General features: G+C 42.4%; 3 protein-coding genes across 3 annotated transcripts; all 3 read right to left on the reverse strand.

Annotated features, from left to right (window-relative positions):
* Positions 1-262: 262 nt before the first annotated feature.
* Positions 263-3,267, reverse strand: gem (GTP binding protein overexpressed in skeletal muscle). The gene is made up of 4 exons (XM_040116891.1): positions 2,242-3,267; positions 1,826-1,902; positions 1,498-1,702; positions 263-1,382 (listed from the first exon to the last, which is right to left on the reverse strand). The coding sequence occupies exons 1-4, from the start codon at positions 2,594-2,596 to the stop codon at positions 1,099-1,101; spliced, it is 921 nt and encodes a 306-aa protein (XP_039972825.1). The 5' UTR covers positions 2,597-3,267; the 3' UTR covers positions 263-1,098.
* Positions 3,268-6,909: 3,642 nt separating this feature from the next.
* On the reverse strand, positions 6,910-24,066 carry rad54b (RAD54 homolog B). Its single transcript, XM_040117719.1, has 16 exons — positions 23,942-24,066; positions 22,848-23,026; positions 22,514-22,709; positions 16,852-17,100; positions 15,785-16,084; positions 15,219-15,381; positions 14,841-15,066; positions 14,408-14,494; positions 14,194-14,314; positions 13,974-14,113; positions 13,590-13,880; positions 13,246-13,409; positions 12,880-13,141; positions 11,847-11,913; positions 11,523-11,720; positions 6,910-11,438 (listed from the first exon to the last, which is right to left on the reverse strand). Exons 2-16 carry the CDS (start codon positions 22,992-22,994, stop codon positions 11,212-11,214), a joined length of 2,838 nt encoding a protein of 945 aa, XP_039973653.1. The 5' UTR covers positions 22,995-23,026; positions 23,942-24,066; the 3' UTR covers positions 6,910-11,211.
* LOC120784180 (fibrinogen silencer-binding protein) lies at positions 17,125-20,893 on the reverse strand. The gene is made up of 2 exons (XM_040117722.1): positions 19,421-20,893; positions 17,125-18,905 (listed from the first exon to the last, which is right to left on the reverse strand). Exons 1-2 carry the CDS (start codon positions 19,825-19,827, stop codon positions 18,350-18,352), a joined length of 963 nt encoding a protein of 320 aa, XP_039973656.1. The 5' UTR covers positions 19,828-20,893; the 3' UTR covers positions 17,125-18,349.
* Positions 24,067-24,096: the final 30 nt, after the last annotated feature.

The following is a 24,096-nucleotide window of genomic DNA, read 5'->3' on the forward strand; positions in this document are numbered from 1 at the left end:
TTATTAAATTTTTTTGTTTTATTTATATTGCTTTTCCAGCAAAACTGAGTTTGGGATGCGAGCAAGCGGTGTCTGAGCATGATGTTTGGCGTCTCACTGTGACCCAAATCTCCGATCAGTCCCTGAGCAGTCAAATCGCTGTACCCAATCAGCTCACTCTCTCTCACTCACTCACTCTCACACACACACACATTCACAGGGGACTAATTTTGTTTCTGAAAGTTCAGCTTTAATGTCACCACCTGACTCATCTTTTATCAGCTCAGTTGTGTTGCTGTTAAACCCTGTTGTACAAAGTGTCTTTTGTGTTACAGCTGAGTCACCTATGGTAATATCTCATTAGTGAGGTATGAGATGACAAAAAGGCAAAAGGAACTGTTTTGCCTCCAAATCATGTTGTCACTTTATATCATCAAGAAACACTGAAACTACGTCCAAGTAGCAAAATACGGTATATTATCAATCTGGTATTTATTTACAAATAGTGCAAAATACAACAGATTATAAATAATGTCAGAATAACTACTCACTGATCATCATACAAAAATTAGAGACATTAATCACACTTAATCATCCGTATCTTACAAATGGTAATCTTAGCACTTAGAGATTAACAGTCGACAAATCTGGCAGGGATGAGAGCAAAAGGATGAGGAACAAGATGAAAGGATAGAAAAGGCAAATATTAACGTCTTTGTTCAAAACACAGAAATGAAGAAACATCACCGCTGCCGGCGGCTCAGCTCAAACATCCAACATTTCTGCCACACAGACATAAGTCTTCAAGAAACGTCACTTCATTAGCTGGTTGTCTAGTCCATTAGAAAGGCTGACGAAGTGAGGTCAGTCTGCTCAGTCCTGTGTGGACCACAACATATGAACGGCAGCGTAGAAGCGTGTTAAGCACCTCCCATGCACACTGTCCTGGCTGTGCCGAGGGTGGATGTGAACAAAGTGAGGACTGGGTTGGAACCAACCCAACTATTGGCCCCATTAGAAGCAGGCTTCCCTCCAGCCCATGTCCACTAATTCTGCTCTCCTGGCTGTTCACCTGCTCAAGGGTTTGGTGTTGAGTTAAAACGGGTGTCTGTTGGGCCCCTACAGCACAGACAGATCATGGCAGGACTTAGATTTTAGCCAGAACGCCACATTGGAGTTGTTCTTTGCCACCACCTTGTCGAGGAAGCGCTTGGCCTTCATAGGGAGACTCTCGCGGCGTGTGTTACAGTTTTTGTGCCTGCGACGTTTGTTGGCTTCCTTGGAGTCTCGGCGTAGACGCAGCTGTCGCACTATGCCGTGGAAGGCCTCCCAGACGTTGTGCTGCATGGCAGCTGAGGTTTCGATGAACTTGCAGTCAAACACAGCAGCACAGGCACGGCCCTCTGAGGCAGAAAAGTCAAAGATCAGTGCTTGCATATAGAAAAAAAAAAAAAAAAAACCTCACAGTAACTAGTTTTCATCGGACAAACAGACAACAAAGGGATTGTGTCTCCTCACCACTGACTGACACCTCTCTGCGCCGCACCAGGTCACACTTGTTCCCCACCAGGATGATTGGTGTGTGCTGAGCAGGACGGAAGCGGCGCAGGGTTATCCGGAGCTCGGAAGCTCGCAGGAACGAGGCCCGGTCAGTAATAGAGTACAGCAACAGGTAGGCATCGCCTGTCTGCATGCAGCACTCCTGAGCCCATTCGCTGTCAGTCTGAAAAACACACACATACACAGTTAGAGAAAGGACGTAGATGACAGTACGCAGGCAGGCATTCACTCGGATGTGCTCTCTCCTCTGACCCTCATTAGTCAGGACGCTGATTTTTCGTCTCACCTCTGCATCCCATGTGTCCAGCAGAGTTACAGTTGCAGGCTCTTTGTCCACCTCAATCGTCTTTTCACACATTTCATCTGAAATTGGACATGAGACACACACAAGAACATTTTTGTTATTACTGAAATCGTAGCAATGTGTTGAACATAATCACACTATCAAAATAATTTGTTTTATGATAGTATTATAGGAAATTAACAATTGTGTGGTGCTTAATACTGATCTGAGCGACCTTTTCAAACAGTATAATATTTTATTTATTCTTTTTGCAGCCCTATTTCACATAATATGCAGGTTTTATAATTTGGAGATGTGGCTTCCTGGACTGTTTGTACCCATTGAAAATGTATTACAAAAAATAAGACAGACCTGTTCATCACTAATGTTTCAGTATTAAGTTATAATCAGTTTCTCACCTCCACACAGCTCGCAGTCATCACTGTCCATGCTGTCTGCTGCCCCAGCGAAGATGCTGGCGAAGGCCGTCTTGCCGACTCCGCCGGCCCCTAACAGCACCACCCGGTACGGGCTCCCGGGTGCCGCCGGTTCCCCGGCGGAGTCCGTGGAGATGACCGAGTCTGAGGACGACCAGCTCACGCGGCTGCCGTCCGACTCCCCGGCGGAGCTGGTGCAGGACCTCGAACGGGAGATGCAGGCGGGGACCCGGGCCAGGAGGCTGTCCGGGAGCAAGTGGCTGCCCGGGTCGCAGATGCTCCACCGGTGGAGCTCGGTCTGCAGGCGGAGGCTATGCCGGCGCACAGTGGACATCATGGTGCCGGTGGCAAAATGAGAAGGAGCTGGACCGACGGGCAGCGGTGGGATTAAACCGTTTTGCAAGGTGGTGCTTTAACCACTTTTAGCACAGGAAAAAAACGGCACTAAAATAAAGTCAAACCGGTCGATTTCTTCCTTAAATGTCGCTTTTACGCCCTTTTTTTTTGGGCTTCAGATAAACCTTCACCGATGGCCTTTTGTTTCTGAGAACCACAAACTTGAACCAAACAGGCGCCTGGACTCTGAGCCAGAATTACAAAAAGGACAGTAAGGTCGGTCTGAGCTCGCCCCTCTAAGTCCCTACTGCGGTTATCAATCGGCAGCACGCTACTGCATCCTCACTGAGGCTGATGAAGACCAGAGGGAACTCTTTCTACGACAGACCCAGCTCAGATGCACAGACGCGCATCCCGCATCGAAGACAAAGTGTAATTCAGACATCGCCAAAACATTTGACCGGTAGATCCCGGGGCTGGTGTGCTCTGGTTGAGTCTGCTGTCTGTCTCAGTAGTCTCCAGCTGAGTGTCTCTCTCTAAGGCTCTGAAGGGGTTTCCCGGCGGTTTATATAACGAGGAGGAGGAGGAGGAGGGTGGGGGTCACACAAGTGGAGCATGAATGTTTGCTTTGGTGTGGTGTTTATTTACTGTGGTGATTCATGTGCACACGGGCTACTGCTTAGATTATATTCACACCCACAGGGATACTGGCCTTAACTAAATGTAAACTAAAGAGCATTTACTCAAGTACTTAAAGTGGGGCTCGGTAACTTCTGAAAGCAGGAATAACCCATTCTTACGCCTAGAAAAGAAAAGCTGAAATTATAAGAAACCAAACGTGCTGTCGCTTAATCCAGCACATGAAATAGTTTTGCTGCTACAGCCTAACTTGGTCTGGTAGGACCAGTAATGACCGGCTAATATTAGCAGACTTTACGATTCTTCTCCACTTGCATTGCTGTTACAATAGCTCAGCAGTTTAGCTAAATGCTTAGAAGTAGTTAATAATTTAGCATATTTCCCCAAAATTTTCTTTCTGTAAATTTAATTCAGCATCTCCAAACGGTGTCAAGCATACAGAGATCAAAGGTCACGCAGCAGAGACCAGTGCACAGCAATGAGCAAAGAGTACAAAACTTCGTATCGCATTTGTACCCTTTAATGAGTACAGAAGGGAGGGTTTGCTGTGTAACGGTTCACAGAGATTAGACACACACAGGAATCGTTCCCCTGCAGCTGCAGGGATGAAGGGTGCCGCCTGGCACCAACTGAAGACCAGGCTGTAACTTTTCAGTGGAACGGTAGATAAAAAACTACAGCATAAAAGGTCAATAGTATTAAAATTTAAAACCGACGACAAGTTTATAATACACGATCCACTGTTATTGACTTGACTACCCAAATGCATATTAATTAGTTAAAATCCTCAATTTCAACTTGCTGAAATATCAATATGCTGTTTACATGTTAATGCATCAGTAACAATCATTAAGTAATGTAATGTATATTAATGTATATTAACTTTCGATTTCCGGAATTACATTTTACTGATAATACTTACTGTAGCAAAAGGTGAAATAAATAATAATTTGCTTATTTGGACTAAATTACAGTGTTCTCCAAGAGCTAAAGAGCTTCACTCACTTTTGAGGTGGCTGATATGCTGCATTTCTCCTGGAATAACTCATAGAGTGTGTTAATATGATTAACAGTAACCTTTCATCCAAGTTTGAAGAAATTTGGTTTTGAAATTATCTTGTCCGAACCAAAATCAGGAACATACAGTATTTACATATTAAACTTAAAGATCTTCAGTTACACAAATTAAGAACTGGTGTTCTTCCTCTATCTTTTAAAACGGTACATTAAACACATTAGGGAGGGAAAAAAAGATGTTTGTCCTTGAGGAGAAGCTGAGAGTGAGTCTCATTTTGTCCCGTATTGTATGTGCTATGATGACTTGCACCAGTTTTTCATGCAAAACGCTGAAATATTAAGTTACGGTATCCAACTTTGTCCCCCAAGCTTGAAAAAGAAGTAAGTAAACATACAGTATCTACACAAAGGCATTTTTACATCAGAGATATTTCCTTTTTAAAGGGGCTCCACTGAATTTCAGTGTCAGTGTAACTTCTTTTTCCTGCAGAAAACATCATCTCACAGTGAGCTATATTAACAGCAAGAGCTGTACACAGACATCAAGGTTTTTCTGTGGACTTGGCATTTGTGGTGCAATGATCAGCAACAAGTGGAAAAACTCTTGTTTTGCTACCAGCATTTTCCTTTCCACCTACACTTCTAACAAGCTGCGTAATGCAACATGAGGTTGTCAAGAGGAATTCTGAAATCACTAAATAACTGAACTAGAAAAAGACAGTGGATACACCGATAAAAAAGAAATTGCAAAGCTTTATCAACAAATAATTTCTGGGATGCATTGAACATCACAGGCTGTGGAGATGGTGTTTAAAAAGGTTTTTGAGGTAGGCCTCTCTTTTAATCTTGCAACCCAGAGCGAAACAATTAGGCCATTAATCAACAAGTCAAACAAAAGAAAACAATTTTGATAATCAGTCTTTACAGATCATTAATTGTAAAGATTAGCCTTATGGCAAAAATTAAGATTTTCCCTCATCAATCCACACTCAATACCCCATAATGACAAATTGAAAACAGAATTTTAGAAACTTCTACATATTTATTAAAAAGGAAAAACTTACATATCACATTTACATAAGTATTCAGACCCTTTGCTATGACACTTGATGCCTCCCATTTCTCTTGATCATTTTTGAGACATTTCTACACTGTGGTATAATCAAGTGATTGGACATGATTTGGAAAGGCACACACCTGTCACACAAGTCTCACAGCTGACAATGCATATCAGAGCAAAAACCGAGCCACGAGGTCCAAGGAACTGCCTGCAGAGCTCAAAGACAGATTTTTTGTCGAGGCACATATCTGATGAAGGCTGCAAAAAAAAAAAAAAAATTCTGCTGCATTGTTGGTTCCCAAGAGCACAGTGGCCTCCATAATTCTTCAATGGAAGAGCTTTAAAAACAACCAGGACTCCTCCTAGAGCTGATGATTAACAAACATGATAGCTTTCAATTTAGGCCAATAAAGAAAGCAAAAATTACTCCCAAATCTGTTTCTCCAATCTTCATATCTATCTTGACATAAACCTGCCAAAAATCCCGTTGTAGAAGGTCGTATTTTAAGGGAGGTTATCCTGGTTTACTTGCGATAATTGTTTTAAAACTTTTTACCTTTGTACCAGAAAGGTTTAATAAATACAAGACAATTCAGCAAGGATCCAAGCCAAAACATCAAATAATTCACAGATTTGAATCACGTAAGCTATATGACTACGTAGTCCTATCTTACTGCCACCAGCACTGAAATGAATGAAGCATTATCAGCGAGGGCCCTAAAGTAAAAGACACAAGGAGTGGCACAGAGCTGATAACAGTTTTATATTGAATGAAGCAACACACCCCGGGTACATTCTATAGTGAACATATAGGTTGTAATTCTGTGACCGCTGGGAGTGAAAACCATTTTGTCTATCATGCCTGACATCTGTATTACCTACTGTGTTGCCTCTTCAGTGACAGAGAATATCTAAACACAGCTTCCTATCAGGAGTTACTGAATAAAAGCTTGGTGAAGGGGCTTAACGTGTAGGCCTGACATCTACAGTCAGCACCACCAGCATTTTGTTAATGGGTTGGAAACCACCGGTTGGTATTTTGTGAATAACCCTTCAATTTAAAATTTACAAAAATGCCCAGAGAGACCTTGCATCACGTCACATACTCACTCAACTTGTAAACATCAGATTTTCATTTGCCAAAGCACTTTGTGTGTGAGAGAAAGAGCGTCTGAGAGCAGGGAAAGTTATTACAGTAATTGTGGGATTATGTTGCTTTTGCGGCTGTTGTTTTTCAGGGCTTCTGTATTGGGTGGTGGCTTCATCAGCGGGCCCTGCTGCTTTGCATTACAGCTCTGATCTCATCTGCCTGACGGATGATTGGGCAACATTAAATCCTTGTTAAGTGCTGGAGTGGGACCAGGGTCATGAGGAGGGGATGGATTGGAAGGGAGGAATTTCAAGGTTGATGTTGATGGCTCTAGATGGTAGCAGAGTGACAAGTGACCTCTCTCTTTCTTTTTTCTTTTGCCTAATGTAAAATGCAGTGTTTCACAAGGTCAATCAGAAAGTTTAAATATGGGAAAAATAGCACACTTATTGCATAAAAGAGACAATCTTTATGGTATTATAAAGACCACACAGAATATCAATATATGCTCTGGATCAATACAGTTGTAAAAACATTGTACAGCAGTAGCAAAATTTAAATTTCTCAAAAGATTTACAAAGTTGGCTTGTGGCAACTTCAAATGGCATAGTGGTTTACAACTAATCAACCAAGTTACTGCCAACTAACAGGCTGTTGGGAGAGCAGACACAACAGCTTGCTCAGTATTTAATTAGACAGTGCGGAAATCAATAGCTTTAGTTATCCAGGGGAAAGATCCGTTGAGAGTAATGCTCTCTTTTTCAGGAAGGCCCTGTTCACACTTACACAGCTACACATTCACACACAGAAGCTGCTCAGTTCAGCCCCAGTCTGATCTCACGACTCCTAGTGAGATCCCAACAGTTGAAATGCCATTAAGATGGAGCGTAAGGCAATTAATAATGCAACACTTTGGATGTGGCACTGTCTCTCAAAGGAAGAGTAGTAACAGTTCACATACTTAATGTGTTTGAATTAATTCAACTGATACTATTCTGTCAATACTTCAGTTTAAATTGAGCATAAATTACGCTGAATACAGACCACGCTGCCTATGCTTGCTAAATCTAGGGCTGCAACTAATGATTGTTTTCCTTACTGATTATGAATCATTTTATTGCGATTATATGACAATTAATCATTTGGTTGATAATTGTCAGAAAAAAGAGCCCAAGATGACGTCTCCAAATTGCTTTTATTGTACAACCAACAGTATAAAACCCAAAAAACATTCAGTTTACTATGATGCAACATTTGTGAAGCTGCAACAATCAAATTTCTGTCCAAGTAGTAAGTAGGGAGGTAAAGAGAAGCAAAACAAAGGGAGAACAATTTTGATGGTTGTCTGTCCACGCAAAGAGGTGACATTATCACGAGGATGTCAAACTTTATACGTCAATCCAATTTAAAATTTCTCTGCTTATTTGGGAAAAACGTGTTACTTGATCAGATTTTAAAACAAAATGGAGGTACAAGCCTTTAATTTAAATTTTGTCAAGTAGGGTAGTATCACTGTCCAACTCTCCTACGGAGAAAGGGGAGTCCAGCACACTGAGCCTGTATTTGTATTTCAGAGGACAGTGAGTTGTTTTATCAGCACAAGATGTTAGACATGAAATCCACTGTGCTGCTGAGGATATTTCAAATCTGTGTCCCTAATAAACCACTGACACTCAAGTGTATCCAGTCTAGTGCTATCATCCCTGGAGATTACATCTCAAAGCCCTAAAGCACAAAAACAGGAGGTCTGCTAAAGGCCTGCGAAGTACAGACTGCATTTACTGCCAGTAATGATGCACGAGTATCTTAATCTTTTCTTTAAAACAACACAAATCTTGAACGTCAATTATTCTCAGACTGATACTGAATGAAATATGAGAACTTTCACCTCAGATGTTTCACCATCTACACTACATTCAGACCTTCCAAAGAGGTCACAGGGAACACACCACCAATCTGTGATTCAGTCTCTCCATCAAAACAACAGTATCCCTTTCTCCCCCTCCAGCAGTTGAAACTCATTCATTCAATCCATACGCCAGGTCTTTGAGCTGACGGGGCTAGAACGCACGGCTTAAAAGAGGGATTGGCAGTTCGGCCAGCAGCGGCTCGTAAGAGCTTTGCGCAGACAGACATACAGACAAATTCCACCTCATGTGCCCACCAGCACATGGCTTCTGAGACTGTCAGAGAGGTGATTTGGATCAATATCCTGCTTGGACGAGTGACACTCGTCTGTCAGACACGTGTCCCATTCCAATACAGTATCTTACATTGCCATAGCCAGGCCAGGCCAGGGCAGTAGCTGTAGTAGGTTGCTTGGTCATACTGGAAACAGTGGTGACAGTTGCCATGCCACCACTGTTTCCAGTATAAGTCTCTGTAATGTCTGGACTCATGGACTTTGTATTGTGGTTAAGATGTGTTTTTAAGCCATGCTATTGGCTCTAGGGATAGTCAAACAATCGGTCGAAAACTTTGGTCCTGGCTGAAATATCTCAACAACTATCTGGTTGGTTGTCATGAAATTTTGCACAGACATTAATGGTGCCAAGAGCATGAATCCCTGATGTTTCCTCTATCCCCAGCATGAGGTTCACATTTATGGTTTTGTGTGAAGGATTGGATGGAGTGTCATGAAATTTGGTATAGACATTTATGTCCCCTTGAGTATGAATTCTAATCAATTTGAAGATCCCTTCCCATTATCAGATTAAAATACTTTAATTTATGACTAAATGCTTGCAAAACGACTTTCCCCTTAGTCTCTGCTGCTGTGATTAGTGCTAAATAGCAAATATTAGTATGCTAACATTCAAAACTAAGACGCTGAACATAGTAAATGCTATATCTGCTCAATATCACCCAGTTACCATTGTGAATGTAACAATTAGTCGATCGGCAGAAAATTAATCAGTAACTATTTTTATATTTGTTTCATAATGTAAGTCTTTTTTTGTGGCATTGTCACCTTTTTATTGGACAGTTCATAGTGTAGAGGCAGATAGGAAAGGAGGGAAGAGAAAAAGAGGGGAATAACATGCAGCAAAGGCCCCCTGCTGGATATGAACTCAAGACTCACTGGTTTAAGCTTTGCAATTGTGACTATTTTCTCTCGTAAACTGATTATGTTTGGGTTATGGACTTTTGGTAGCACAAAATAAGACGTGAACTTTGGCTGTGGGAAATTGCAATAGGTTTTTTTCCCCCACTTTTTGCTGAAATTTTATAGACCAAACGATTTAATATGTTTACTCGATAACAAAAATAATTGTTGGTTGCAGTGGTTGTGAGCACGTGAGCATGTTAGCATGCTGATGTTAGCATTGAGCTCAAAGTACAACCTCAGAGAGCCACTAGCCTGGCTGTAGACTCGTAGTCTAATTATACTATCCTAAACTGATGAGCTTCTGGGGCCCTACATTGGATCCCTCACAGAAAAGTATATAATTAATATACTAGGTACTATTTAAGGTTCATATGAGGCTGGAGACTTTGAAACCTGACCTAGAACTGGCATTAACAGTTTAAATTCACACTGTGCCCACAGAAAAACAGCAGGTGTCTGCATAATCGCCACACTGTCTACAACATGCTGCACAGCCCGACAGGGTACAGAGCTTCAATCGTCAAATGCATAAAGGCCAAGTTTAACATCCCAGAGACCCAGTTATTACACAAAAACCTTGCTTAACAAGCACACAGAGTGCTGATCGTCCAATAAGTACTAATTACTCCGTTTATGTACAGGCACACATTGTATTGTAGCTCAGTCAATCTGACAGAGCCAAACACGAATCAAATGTAAATTCAGGACACACAGACGCACACTTGCACAAAAACGCACATGTAGCAGTACACAACAACATAACTCCCACGTAGCCGCTTTGTGCCGAAGAATATGAACAAACTAGTGTTATCCAAAATGACAGACTGAACAGACTGCAGTATGTCCCCCATCTAAAACGCCGCTGTTTTACTAGACACTAAAGTGTAAGGTCATATTATAATAAACTGTGACATCAAGCACAACAATTCAGGCAAAACACAATTGCCCTCATTCTTCTATCAGAACATTCAGGTCCAAGTGGCATATTCACTATGCAGACAGCCATAAACTAGATTCTTTTGAATGAATGGCTGTAAAGACATTCTCTCCATACCACCCAGCCTCTGTGTCACTTAAACATGCCTCAGAACAACATACTGTAAACCCTCTAATTGACACAGAAAATATTACTCTAGATGGAAACAGAAGTACCTATCTTGCATGCTTATCTACAGTATGTGGATATAAAACATACTGTAAACCCTCTAATTTACACAGAAAATATTACTCTAGATGGAAACAGAAGTACCTATCTTGCATGCTTATCTACAGTATGTGGATATAAAACATACCTGGCACACAAATACCAATCTGTCACATTCATACATGCATCTAATATGCTTTTCTTTCCACAGCAAGAATTCTTTAGTCAGTAACAATCTTTCAATCCCTTAAAAGCCTGTTTATTACACACATTCCTTTTGAATGACATTTATTTTTAAATTCTACAGTAAATTTCTTGAATAAATAAAGAAAATATGAAGGCAAGGTAACGAATCTCACAAGCAATTTCATTTGAAACTGTCGGAAACTGTATTGCTGTTGTTGGCAAGTTGTTAAACATGCAGCAATTGTTGAGTGTTGAGTCATATGTTGTAGCCAGGCTGCAGACAAAGCCCAGAGAGGCTGAAGAAAAACATGTAGGAGAAATATATCTATGTTAGTTATCTATATCTAAAGTGGATTCTAGTTTGTGCGTGTTTACTGAGCTTTGTGAGAGATGGTGGTCTGGAAGGCGAAGGTGATGTGGTCCCGTGCATGATCGAGGTAGGGGTCTGAGAAGGTGTGTGTGTCACCAGAGAAATGTCTCCACTGCATTAGCTCGGACATGCTGAGATGCTTCTGCACCGCCCCTACCCCGCGGTCACCTTGACGACCGAGCTGGCACGGCCTACTAGAGACCTGGTCCTCCTCCTCCTCTATGACAGCTGAGAATGAAGAAAAAAGTGAGTAAATGAGACTCAGTGAAGACAAATACTGGTGCCAGCGTTGGAGCATCTATATGAGCATACCCTGGACTGATCCGTCCATGCTGCAGCCACAGTTCAGCAGGTCGTGAGTTAGAGAGGGAGTGTCTGTCAGACTGAAAAGATCCCGCAGTTCATTGGTGGAGAAGCTGGTGTGCTCCGCCCTTTTGTCCAGGTCAACCACAGTCCCAGAAAGCCCCTGTTTGGACACCTGTCTCTGGAATATACGCTCCTCAATGGTACCTGCGAGGAAGTAACACACACACCCCGACACAAAACTTTAAAAAAAAAAAAAAAAAAATCTGTCTGATTGCTGTATTTCTGTATGCTGAATTTTCTAGTTCATTGTGTGTGTTAGTCCAATCTGACCTGCAGTGAGGAGACGGTAGATGTGCACAGTCTTCTTCTGTCCATCTCTCCATACTCGAGCCATGGCCTAGACACAGTACAGAAGGTAATGCTGCAGTGTGGAATAACACAAATGTACACAGTGCCACCTGGTGGACAGGGATGCATATCAGTTTGTTACCATATAGTCTGTGGGTGCTTTCACACCATTAGTTTGGTTCATTTGGTCTGGACCAAGGAAAAAGACCCTGTGTTGCTCGTAATCACATTGACTTTGAACATTGACATCGAAGGCATCAAAGGCTGTAAGCATGAAGTCACGCTGACTCACAGGTAACTCATTATGTTTTGGTGATGTCTTTATCAGGACCCATCCGGGGAAATCATATTATGATCATATTTTATGGTATTATTAAGTGGACCTCTTTTCATGCACATGTCAAAAAAATATGACAAAAAAAGGTGGCTTTTGTCATAATATTACCTTGGTGGTGTGGGCGGTCACTATGTTTCACTCACTTTTTAATGAGCAACTTCCAAAAGACATGCAACAATACACTGCTGTTTGAACTCCTGTCCATTTTGTAATTGGTCGGATAAAATCTCCATATTCGCCAGGTGAACACACAATTGTTATTATGGTTACCAAATTGCTTGTATACATGTATAGGCTGTTAGTACAGATTGCTTATTTGATCGCTTCCTTAACAGTTGGCAACCCGCAGATGCTTTAATAGCAGTTTAACTTTTGAATTCATGCTAAAATTACATATCTACAATCATAAAATCCTGTGATTGATCTGCTTTCGCACCACGAATGAGTCCGCTTGGAAGTGGACCCAGACCCTCCTTTTCAGGCGGTTTCAGTTTGCTTGTTGAAAATGAAAGCTGTCACACCAGTCCAATGAATCGCGCTACACAGGCAAACACGCGAGAGTTTGTCTGTGCCGAGCCAGCCGGATTAGCTGCGAAAGCACCATGAATGTGTGCGCAACAGCGTTACAGATTTTGAACTTTGTTGGCATATCTGTGTGTGTGCGCAAGTGTGTCTTACCTGAATATCATTGGCAGGGTTCCAGTCAATATCATACAGCACCAGATGGGAAGCACCAATCAGATTAAGTCCCACCCCTCCTGCTTTAGAGCTCAGCAGAAACACAAAGTTCTGAGAATAGGGGCTGTTGAAACTATCAACCAGTCGCTGTCTCTGGCTGGTAGGTGTGTGCCCATCTAGTCGGCAGAAGGTGTAGCCCATGTGTACACACAAGTCCTGGAGCAAATCAAGCGTCTGAGTGTAGTTGGACACCACGACCACCCTGCAGGGGCACAGATACACTGTCAAATCTGCATATGCACAGTATATACAGACAAAACTACACTCAAGTAAATGCAAATACCTTAAACACAGAGGCACACTCACCTGTCTGAAGGGCTGAGCTGTCTGATGGCAGTCAGCAGGTCCGACAGAACAAGGAGTTTCCCAGAATCAGCAGTGCTGAATCCTCCTGAAGAGTAGGATTCTGGGAAGAGATCTACCAGACCATCATATATTGAGCTCTCCACTGATCCCTGGTCTGTTCTCTCCTGAAAACAGGAAAACAAAGTGCTCACAGTTAGGACTGGGATTCAGCCAAACCTCCAGGCACACACATAAGAACAATTACTACTTACTACAACATCAGCTATGTTCATTTATGTTGTGAGGCCACTGCCACTCCCCAACAGACTAATAAAATAAAATAAAAAATTTTTAAAAAAGGTAACCTTGACAGTGGAGTAGAGCAGACCAGGGTGGTTACAGAGCTTCTTCAGTGCAGTGATGCAGGCCAGATGTGTGTGAGTTTGCGTGGAGCCCTGAAGGCAGGCTCTGAAGATTCGATGGGACAGGAGATGCCCGTAAAGCTCTAGCTGCAGAGGGGACGGGTCACAGCACAACGTCCAATCGAGACGAGGAGGCAGATAGCGGTTGATGATCTCCTGTGTCCGCCTCAGGATGAACATGCCAGTCAGGCGAGAGAGCTCAACTGCTCGCTCTTCTCCCAAAACCCTCTCCTCCTTTTGTCAGCAAAAGATATGAGATAAAGCCAGATAAAGTTCTCTCTATACAAGGGATGCAGATTCAAAGAAAATAAACAGAGGGAGCTTTACCTCTGTGCAGGAGGGTTGTCTGGAGCGTAGAATTGGCTCCTCATACACTTTCCTGTAAGCAGTTGATGATCCGAGTATCCCTGGGTTAACAAACGCTATAATAGCATAGAACTCCTGCAGATCGTTCTGTACTGGAGTGCCTTCAAAACACAAAAACAACTCCTTATAAAAACTTTACAAGAAGTCCTCCCATCTCTTTCAGTCACGAGCAAGTGTGTACCTGTAAGTATGACCCTGCGACTACATCTGAGGCTACTGAGAGCAGAGGATGTTTTGATGCTGCTGTTCTTTAATCTGTGACCCTCATCACAAATTACAAGACCAAACTCCACTTTTCGTACCTGAAAGCACAAGAAAAATAAAATATAAAAACATATTTGAAATGGTGCATTTGAAACGTTCACGCTTGAAAGAAGGACAAAAGGGGAACATACCTGCTCCAGGCAGCGCAGCAGCATCTCATAGCTGATCACCAGGACACTGTGCAGAGGAGATAACACAAACTGCTCTATCCTGTGGTCCTATTTATATGTCAAAAAACACTGTATATTAATGACTTCAAATACACTAGATTACGGTAAATTGATTCTGATACTTTTATAAAAGGCTTTTTTTTTTAAAAGCTATTAAACCAAGAAAAAACAGATCAGAGTGGATTAAGATTTAAATAAAATAAAACATGCACGTGCACATGGGTTCTTTACTTTCTTCAGGAGGGAGGGCAATATTATCAACATTATTACTACATTATTTTGTTACTTGTTGCTGTATGCTCTTAAATATAAAGCACAATGCCCTTAATTGTAATGAAATTTACTATATAAATATAATTTGTTGCCCCTGTTTTTGCCCCCCCTCGAACCTTACCTGATCCACAGTGAAAACGCATATCCTCTCACGGCCCAGCCACTTGTTAAACTCTGCACCCCAGTTCTGCACTAAGCTGCCAGGTGTAACCACAAGAACACGCTTAGCAACTGGTTTCCCGCCATATGGCCCCTGCTTGAGCAACGTCCAGGACAGTGCCACACTCTGGAGGGTCTTTCCCAGACCCATCTCATCAGCTAGGATAGCACCGTAGCGACCCACAGCTCTGAAGCACACACATCAAACACATCAACAAGATCTATTAGGAATCCTGATGATGGCTTGGATTACTCTCCCAGCTGTACGGCTAAAAGTTATTAATCGAGAGGTTCTTTCAACAGCACTTTACAAGATATGTTACGGGAACAGCTCCATCACCTCATGCCCATGACACACTCATAGAGGAAGAGCAGGCCATCTCTCTGGTGGGGTCTCAGGTGAGTGGTCAGGTATGGGTCAACCACAACATCAACTACAGGAAGCCCTGACTTGTTATTAGACCACTGGTGGTTGGGGGAGGGACGGGGCATCACCAGTGCGCCTGAGGATGTACAGTATATGCACAATATTTCCGAATGAAAAGTTTTGTATTACAGCAAAAAACAACAAAAATAATGACAAAAAGCAAAAACACTGAGACATATATTTGATAAAGAATTAGTTTTAATTTGCTGTAGAACTATTTTATGTAGCCGCCACATGCGATGGTCCATCAAATTACTGCAACGGCACAAACAACAAACACTATGACCAATGAAACAAGTCAAATCATGCATTTTATTAACTGTTCTGGACATCTGTAGAGAAAGAATTTGCAAGGTAAATGACATTCAGAATATGTATATAAGTAAAACCACAGATGGGAATTCATGCATCCGAAACAATCAATTCATCGAGAATAACCTCTATTCAAAGAAGTAAAGTTTCTGATTTAGTCAACTTACCTGGAGCTAGGGGGTCATGGCGAAGTCTATAGGTTTGTTCCTCCTCTGGTTCAGTTCCTGGATGTGCTGCTCTTCCTATCTGGGTTGGTGGGCAGAAAGGTTTGGATGCAAAACAACGAGGGGGGGGTGGAGCCGACTGTGTGTGTGGCTCCTCTTTCTCTATTTGGACCTCTTGGAAACAACGTCCCCTGGCAAAGTCCTCAGCAGAAATGACCCCCATCACCTCCACCTCCTTCCCACCAATCATGAGGCTCTGTCCCTCGGTAAGAGAGGCCAACTCTGAGACCTTGTAGCCACTACCTATGAACAAACATGCATTAACATACCGACTGAATTGTATATTGACTGTATATTGCGAGAAATGATCTACTACTGCACTTTTCAGCAATTAAGTAAATGTAATCTTCCTAGATTGAGGGTTAAACTAAATGCCTGACTGATTTTTTTTTCCATATCCAGTACTCCTGTTAGAGCACATTCACAGAAACCAACAGCCATAGAGAAAATAACGATAGCAACATAGAACAGTCAAATGTAGTTCCACTTTTAGTCTCAGTGGTAAAATTAGTGTGATGGTTCGGTGAAGAATGACGAGCACGAATGAACAATGAAGTATCAGATTCAAATAAATTAAAACATACAACAGAAGAAAGAATTTATTCATATAATAAATATATATTATTGTATATAATGAATAATATTCCACAATATAAAACATTTAATTCCTTTAATACAAGCAGATTATATAGAATGTGTTCAGGCAGCCACTTTTAAGGCTCAGAGTAACAGTGCACAATATTTGCTGTCAGACATTTTATCTGACTGTCAAAGTTCTGAGTGTGAAGTTTATGCATTATATAGTGTCCTCAAAAATTCCCACAACAGAACAAAAAAAGTGTTGCCAATAGTACCTACACTATTTTCTTTCTACTACTGTACCACAGGATCTGGTATTAAGATATGATCAAATGCTGCAGGCAACAAGAACCTGCAGCTATACTGCTTCCTCAGTGATCACAATACATTTTTTACACACACATTGATTGAACAGACAAAATAGGTCTCACCTTTGCCGATGTCCTTTCCCTCCATGTCTTTGAGTGTGGCTGTGCGTCCTCTTGTCACCAGGACTGCATCACCTTCCCAGCGCTTGTGTTTCTTCTTACTGGCCTTACACCACATCACACTGAAATAACGCACTCCATCCTGACTGCAGGCAGAGTCTGAGCCTGCAGCTCCAGAAACACGGACCGACCCTGCAGGAGGCTGTGAGGTTCGAGGAGACGCGGGAGGCAACTGAGGAGAGCCATTCTCTCCTGTAACACAAACACAAACACACAACAGTGAAAGAAACCAACAGAATGACAAGTCACACAACTCACCAGCAGAGGTCACTGTTGCACTCAGTCTACACATCATACTAGACCTTCAACCAGGATGACTGTCCCCCTTCACATTCAGACTCCTGAAATCCTGAATACTCCTCAGCTCATCCAGAAATAGAATGAAAATACAACAAATATGTTTGACATGCAAAAGGTTGAGACAGTTGTAGCGACATGTACCAACTCAAACGTGATTTGATTTGGTTATCATGTGATCATTTGCAAATAATTTCCGTGACACAAGACCAGTAGCATACTGACCCTATTTTTTTTTTTTTTTAATAGAAATAAGCAAACATATGGACAAACTGTAAAAGAGACTGACAACACCTATATACTAACATTACAATACAATCAACGTTGTAATTACGTACTTTAAATAACAATAACATCACGAAACCAAAACCGCATCTCCCTTCTTTTGTTCACTGAACTGGCCATCAATTCAGCAACTAGATACAATTTCTCACTGATCTTGATGCACTGAATTTTTCTTTATTAGCTTGATAGGTTAAGGCTTTCCAAAGTTTAATTTGTGCTCCAATCTTGGTACCTCTGAAAATTCTACCAGTGAACTGGAGTGTTTCTTTCTTTTTTATAACCCACAAAATTAAAATGCCTAATAAATGTATCACGTCTGATTTCTACAGATGTCAGATTAGGCTCTCAGACTCCTGTCACTCCAGTATATCATGACAGTAAATGCTGTAACCACAAATATTCTGACAATCTTAGATAAAAAAGATCCTTAATGCTATCCTCACAATCTCATTGATACATATCGGTGGCAGATCTAGGCAGGAAAAGCGCCAGAAAGGTAAAAGTCAATCACCACTACAAATATTCCCTTCCAAAATCTGGACGCGTAAATTTATCGTACTGTTTTGGTCCATCACACTGTTAGTATTGTGAGCATTTACATTTTTTGTTATTAGCGCAGGAATGATGATAAACTTCCAACCCTGATGAGCAACATGATGACTGATGGCAACACAAGTCAGCCATATCCTGCAATATGAAACAGGCTAGGAGTGTCTGTACGAGGCACTATGTTTTCAAGACAAATTCAAATTCTGAAACAGCTCTCAAACACGAAACTAATGAGCGTGATTGGTCCTCAGGGACTCCTCACAGCCTCTCTCTTTCCAACAATGGCCACAAATGTGTGTGTTCACGCTTGTTATAGAGGAATTGGCAGTCCGTGTCTCAGTCGAGCAGCCTTTAGTTTCTCCACTTTGATCTTGGCTCTCAGAAGTTCCTCTTCCAGTTCCTGCTTCCTCTTCAGCCCCTCCCTTTTCTCCTCCAGGTACAGGGCAACCTTCCTGTGATTGGCTAACACCAGCTCATGCTCCTCTTTGGCCAGGTGCAGAGGACGAAACCTGTCGGGCTCGTGGTGGGGGTAGATGTCGTTGGGGTAGAGGTCATGGCGTAAGGGCAGTGGCGAGGTGGAGAGCGGGATGTTAACAGAGGAAGGGGTGGGAGACAGAGATGCTTCGTAATCGTGGACACTCCCCAAGTCCTGCTCCCCCTCCCGCTCCTGGCCTCCATCCAGCCCTGGCCCTGTGTGCGTGGAGAGGATGGGGAGATCTGGCGGTGGTTTTACATCCTCTTCAGGGTCCAGCTGGACCACCTCATGGGGTATACTTGGGACAGCTGCTGAGTAATCCTGGAGTCCAGCCAGAGAGGAGCTGCTGCCAGGATGTTCAACAGGAGAGTTGTGCTTGCTGTATATTAATCTACAAATGGAAAAAAGGAAAAAATAAAGGAGACCAGAGTGCTTAAATTACATTTACTGAGTGTTCTGGCTTGTTTTTATGAAGTGTGTAGAGACCTCTGTTGGTGATAATGCACGCTAAATAAATAAATCATAGGATTATTTTACTAATCAGAGTAGATGCATAAATACTCATCAAGGTGTGTAAGCAAGTTCAAAACATAATTTAGGGTTCAAAATATTTGTTTCAAAAAACAATAAATGATTAAGCTGAAATCTAATTGACAGATTAATCAATACCAGGCAGGACATGCTGCCTCTTCCCGTTGAGCCTGACAATGTACAGTGAGTGTGCCATCTGATTTGGCTACGGAAGGGTAAGTTCAGCACCTTCCCTCCTTCCTCCTCTAACAGTTGAATCAGTGTAATGACTACATACTGTCTGCGCTCACTAAACTCTCACCTGACTGTTGTGTTATCCCTTTAATTGTTTATTGAAATCTGCATCTGTGTTCGTAGGCATATATCACACTGTACCTGCGCAGTGCCTGGTCCTTTTCGTGGATGGGCACGTGGTGAAACAGGTGAGGGATCATCTCCATAATTCTCCTGGTTGGCTCAGAGATGCTCGCTCTGTACTCTGGCTGAGCGTGTCTCCGCTGCATCACTTCCTGCTTGGCTGATTCCTTCAGCCTCTTGTAGAGGGTCCTGAGGCCCTGCGCAGTACGATGGGGTCTGTCCCCGCCCAAGGCGTTGTACTGCTCAGCCACGGTGTCCCAGCACTTGTTCTTGTCCACAATGACCGCATGCTTGTTGGTGTGCTCCTCCAGGATGCGGATGTGAGGACGGACCAGCTTCAACAGGTCCAGCTTCTCAGAGAGGGTGAAGTTGGAGGAGCGAGCTTTACCCACCATACTGGATAAAAACACAGAGCTAGACGCCATCCTATAGCATAGCGGACTCACACAGACCAAGTCAGGCCTATGGCTGTCACCCCTCAGAACCCACACTCGTTACTGTGGATCCTCACTCTCCCCACCTGTCTTTTTTTTTTTTTGTCCCTGCTGCTGGCTTCTCTTGGTCGACGGTGATAAAGCTACCACTGGTCTAACTCCCATACATGTCTCATTTGCCCTCTCTTCTTCTTCTCTAAATCAATCATAAGATATGTCTAACATGTGCAGGGATTCATACACTACTCCTGGCTACCCTCTCAGCTACGTTGCACAACAAAAACAGGCTGTGCAGCACACAATAAGAATCAGGCTTAACTAGGCCAGCCTCGTTTAGGCCCCCGCCTACCGCGGAGGGCTTTGGATGAATTCCTCCCAGCTTAGGCTGACGTAGCTAAGCCGCTTAAGCCCAGCCCGACCTACTTACAGCTCGGTCTCTGTAAACCCCAAACCAAGCGCAGTACAGAGCAGAGCACGGGAACACTGCCTCTACAATGTAACACAAGGAAGGCAGCAGCGGCTCTGCGCCCTGCACAAATGAGGGGAAACAGTTTTCCAACAGCGTGTTACAGGTTATTAGGGGTCAGGAGTCTATTTTCCAAAAGTGAGTGACGCTTTGAAACAGCGCTGGCTTAACTAACTGAGTGGGGGAGGGGTTTGTGAGCGCGCCGCGCATGCCCGTAAAAAACACTCCACGCTGGGTGTGAAAGATAAATCTCAACTCTGCATTACAGATACCCTTCGTTTCGTCGGACACGTGTTCAGGGCGCGCGTGGAAACCGTGCCGAGCCAAACGCAGAGTGTGTGTGTGAGCCGAGTGTGTTCAGGGTGGAAAACAGAGGCACTAGTTGCTCCCGCAGACGGAGGCAGCGGTGGCTCCCTGATCCCGAGCACAGTCCTAATCTGCTCGGCGCTGCCGCCGCACTACCCCGCGAATTTGCATAATGCTGGACCTGCTATCACTCAGCCACAGCCCGCCCGGTTTAACGTCTATATTCAGAGTGTGTGTGTTTTTATCATTAGCCACAGAGACGGGAATAGTCAAGCACAGAGAAAGGAGAGAGCGCTGTCGCTCCGGTTCACTCTCGCCAGTGTCACACGGTTCTTTGTGTACAAAAAAAAAAAAAACAAATGAGGGACATTTAACTGGAGCACATGTATCCTTAAGTGCTTGAACGCCGTTTCATAATTATAGTGTAATCAAATCTACCGAAAGGAACATCGACGCTATGTTGTTGTGACCGTGTAGATATTGTTTAATAAAAGAATCTCAATATGTGTGAAAATAAAAATAACGCGGCGACCGCTACGCTGAGGCTTCGTGTTTAAAACTGTCAGGGTTTGTGTTGAGTTGCGGAATACTCCCTCATGTCTCTAAAAAAAGGCAGCAGAATGAACAACCAATGAGTCTAGGTTCATATGCATTACCTTTCTTGACTGTGAAAAAAATCGCTTTGCAATCAAACATATCTTCGATGAGAGGATTCACTGTTATATGTAGTTAGTTAAAGGAGTTGAAATTATTGACATCTGAACAGGAAATTAAATTTTTCATTTTTTTCCACATTATTGTCCATCTATGAAGTTGGTAAACCACCAATCCTTGGGTTCTTGTGTCGGGCAATGCCCATGTAGGCTATTTGTGAAGCTAAATTCTTTTTTCTCTCAATCTGTTGAGATCTTTCTCGACGATGTATGCAGTGATTTGCATCTTTTCAGACAGCCTGTTTCCTGTTTTTATTTTTGTATAGGAGATAATGTCAGGTAATGCATGTAATAGTGAAGGAGGCACTACAAGGTGCATTAAAGTAAGCACTACATTGGACTCCTGTTCCAAGATGGATATCATTTTGTAAGTTATCACTGCAGGTCGGATCAGCTGCATGATGAATGTAGTAAAGCAGTTAAATGCAACAGAGCAAACACTTATATGTATCACGTTGATATTATCTCCTGCGACACAGCAGCAGAAGGAAGACACCAATGCAGGTAAACATAGGAAAGAGATACAGTGTCAATTAAATGTGTTAATTACCCTGTATTATATTGTTTAATAAGGTATTTCTTTAGCAATGTAAGTGTACAATCCTTTTACATGACCTAAAAAAAGGACAATGGGTAATAAAACTGGCATAAATTAATTGAGAAACATTACCGACTAAATTACCTACATCTAAATAGAATTGGCCCTGGTAATGACTGCTCTAACTAAGGACCTGTAGCAGAAAACACACTCTATATTCATCTTAAGTTTCTCATTAAGATCTCAGAGTTTGCCAGTTAATATTTCCTTGAATACTAACATTTAGGTCTTTGGTGGACACTTGATGACGCTCGGCAGTCATCATGGGAGGGTAATGAAAACTTGTGACAGAGAATATATAAACTCGTTGAGAAGTTAAAGACCCAAAATTTATCTTTAGACTCTCAGCACACATCAGACTTAATTGATGTTTCCAGCTTCTGGATGACGTTTTGAGTATCACTATGGGATCAGTGTGGGCTGTGAATATGCATTCCCCTAACTCTCTCAAACAGTACTTCATACAACCATGGCCGTTATGATATCAGCATTACTGCAACAGGTATTGGATGTTCCGGCACATACAAATTTGATTGAGTGATTATCATGTCCCTGGTATTTTGTTATCTTTTCCTTTGTGTCTTTGTATTGTACCTGCTGTTGTGTTGTCTTCTGCATAGTCTCTGGTGCCACTGTCAGGATATTCCGTCTCAGCGTCATTTTCCTTACTTTCCGTTGCACTGAGAACACGAGCCAGAGCTCTGGACAAGGCTGGAGCAGCCTGTGCAGTTTTGGGCTGGACATCACACCCTGTCTTACTCGGAGGTGGTGCTACTAGACTTCTCTGGACCTGCATGGCGAGAGGAAGAGAAAAGAGAGATTATAATCTAACAAAATTTGAAACGACGCTGGATTATGTATGAAGATGATGGGAATCAAAAGAATACAGAGGGATCAGACTGCAGGCAAAATATTGTGAATGATTTACCTTTTCCAGTGCATTGCCTAATCCAAGTTTAGGGGTCAGGGGCTTGGATTCAGCCACAAGACATGAAGTAGATGCTCCAGGAGGTGCAAATCGAGGCTTTTTCACTGCATTACCCAGGAGCTGGCTGGGAGCTGCTGAGCGCCTCATTCTTCTTCTGCAAACCCACAATAATCTATCTCCTAAAGATAGAAAGTGATGACTATCAACACACTATTTAATTGTGGCAGCTAATTAGACCATAACTAGCATATTATCAAATCTGCTAACTCAGAGGCCCCAGGAACACCCAAGGATCTTTTAAGAGGCTCTGATAAAATGAGAAAGAATATATTTAATATTTAGAGTTAGTGTGTGGTATTAATTCATGACAATATAATTGATTACAACTTGGACATACAGTTGATCCATTTAACAACTTATACACACACACACACACACATATATCAAACAGTGTTTTAGTTGCATCTTCACACATGCAACTCATATATACAATTCTCCTCTTATTTCATGTCACCACGTAAGCTATTTGAAGACACCATTTTGGCTCTGGTAGCTTGCCTTGGACATTTAACATTTTTTTAACAAATACGGTATATGACACCAAGTAAAAAAAAATATCCGTGAAACTGATTTATAGTAACAACATTCGATAAAAATATAGTAGAGAAAACTTTCTCAAAATAAAATACGTACTATGTGAACTGTGAGGTTAAACCAGGGATTTTCTGGAGATAAAACCAATGCGACCCATTCAGTCTTAGTCCTTTCACATACTGATCGTCTGGATAATTATCTAATGGAGGGCTTTCTACCTTTTTAACATCTCTGAACGTCTTTGACATGGAAATAAGAGCTAACGACGCCTAGTTAACAATAAACTCTGAACACATCAAGCTCTCTTGCTACATTAACCTGTGGTATTGCTGTGGCAGGTTAGCACGCTAGCCAACTCGCTAGCAACAAACAGTCGCTGAAGCTGCTGACACGGTCTAATTTCGGCTGTTATGTCATGGTAGATAACGCGTGACAACGTGTCATACGTACCCGGACGATCTAAACGTTTGGTGAAAACCGTTAATGTCATAAATTCTCACCTAATTCCACCTAAATTCGTCTCGTCTTCTCTTTCCTGGAGCTGTCGATTCTGTTCCGTTTCTCCCGCTGAATGGTCTGAAGAGCCTGATTGGTTGCGCCTCCTTCGGGGGTGTGGCCAAAAACGAGAGGGATGCGTTTGGTGTCGAATTCACTA

Source organism: Xiphias gladius, chromosome 22 (assembly GCF_016859285.1).
Source record: "Xiphias gladius isolate SHS-SW01 ecotype Sanya breed wild chromosome 22, ASM1685928v1, whole genome shotgun sequence".
NCBI lineage: Eukaryota > Metazoa > Chordata > Actinopteri > Istiophoriformes > Xiphiidae > Xiphias > Xiphias gladius.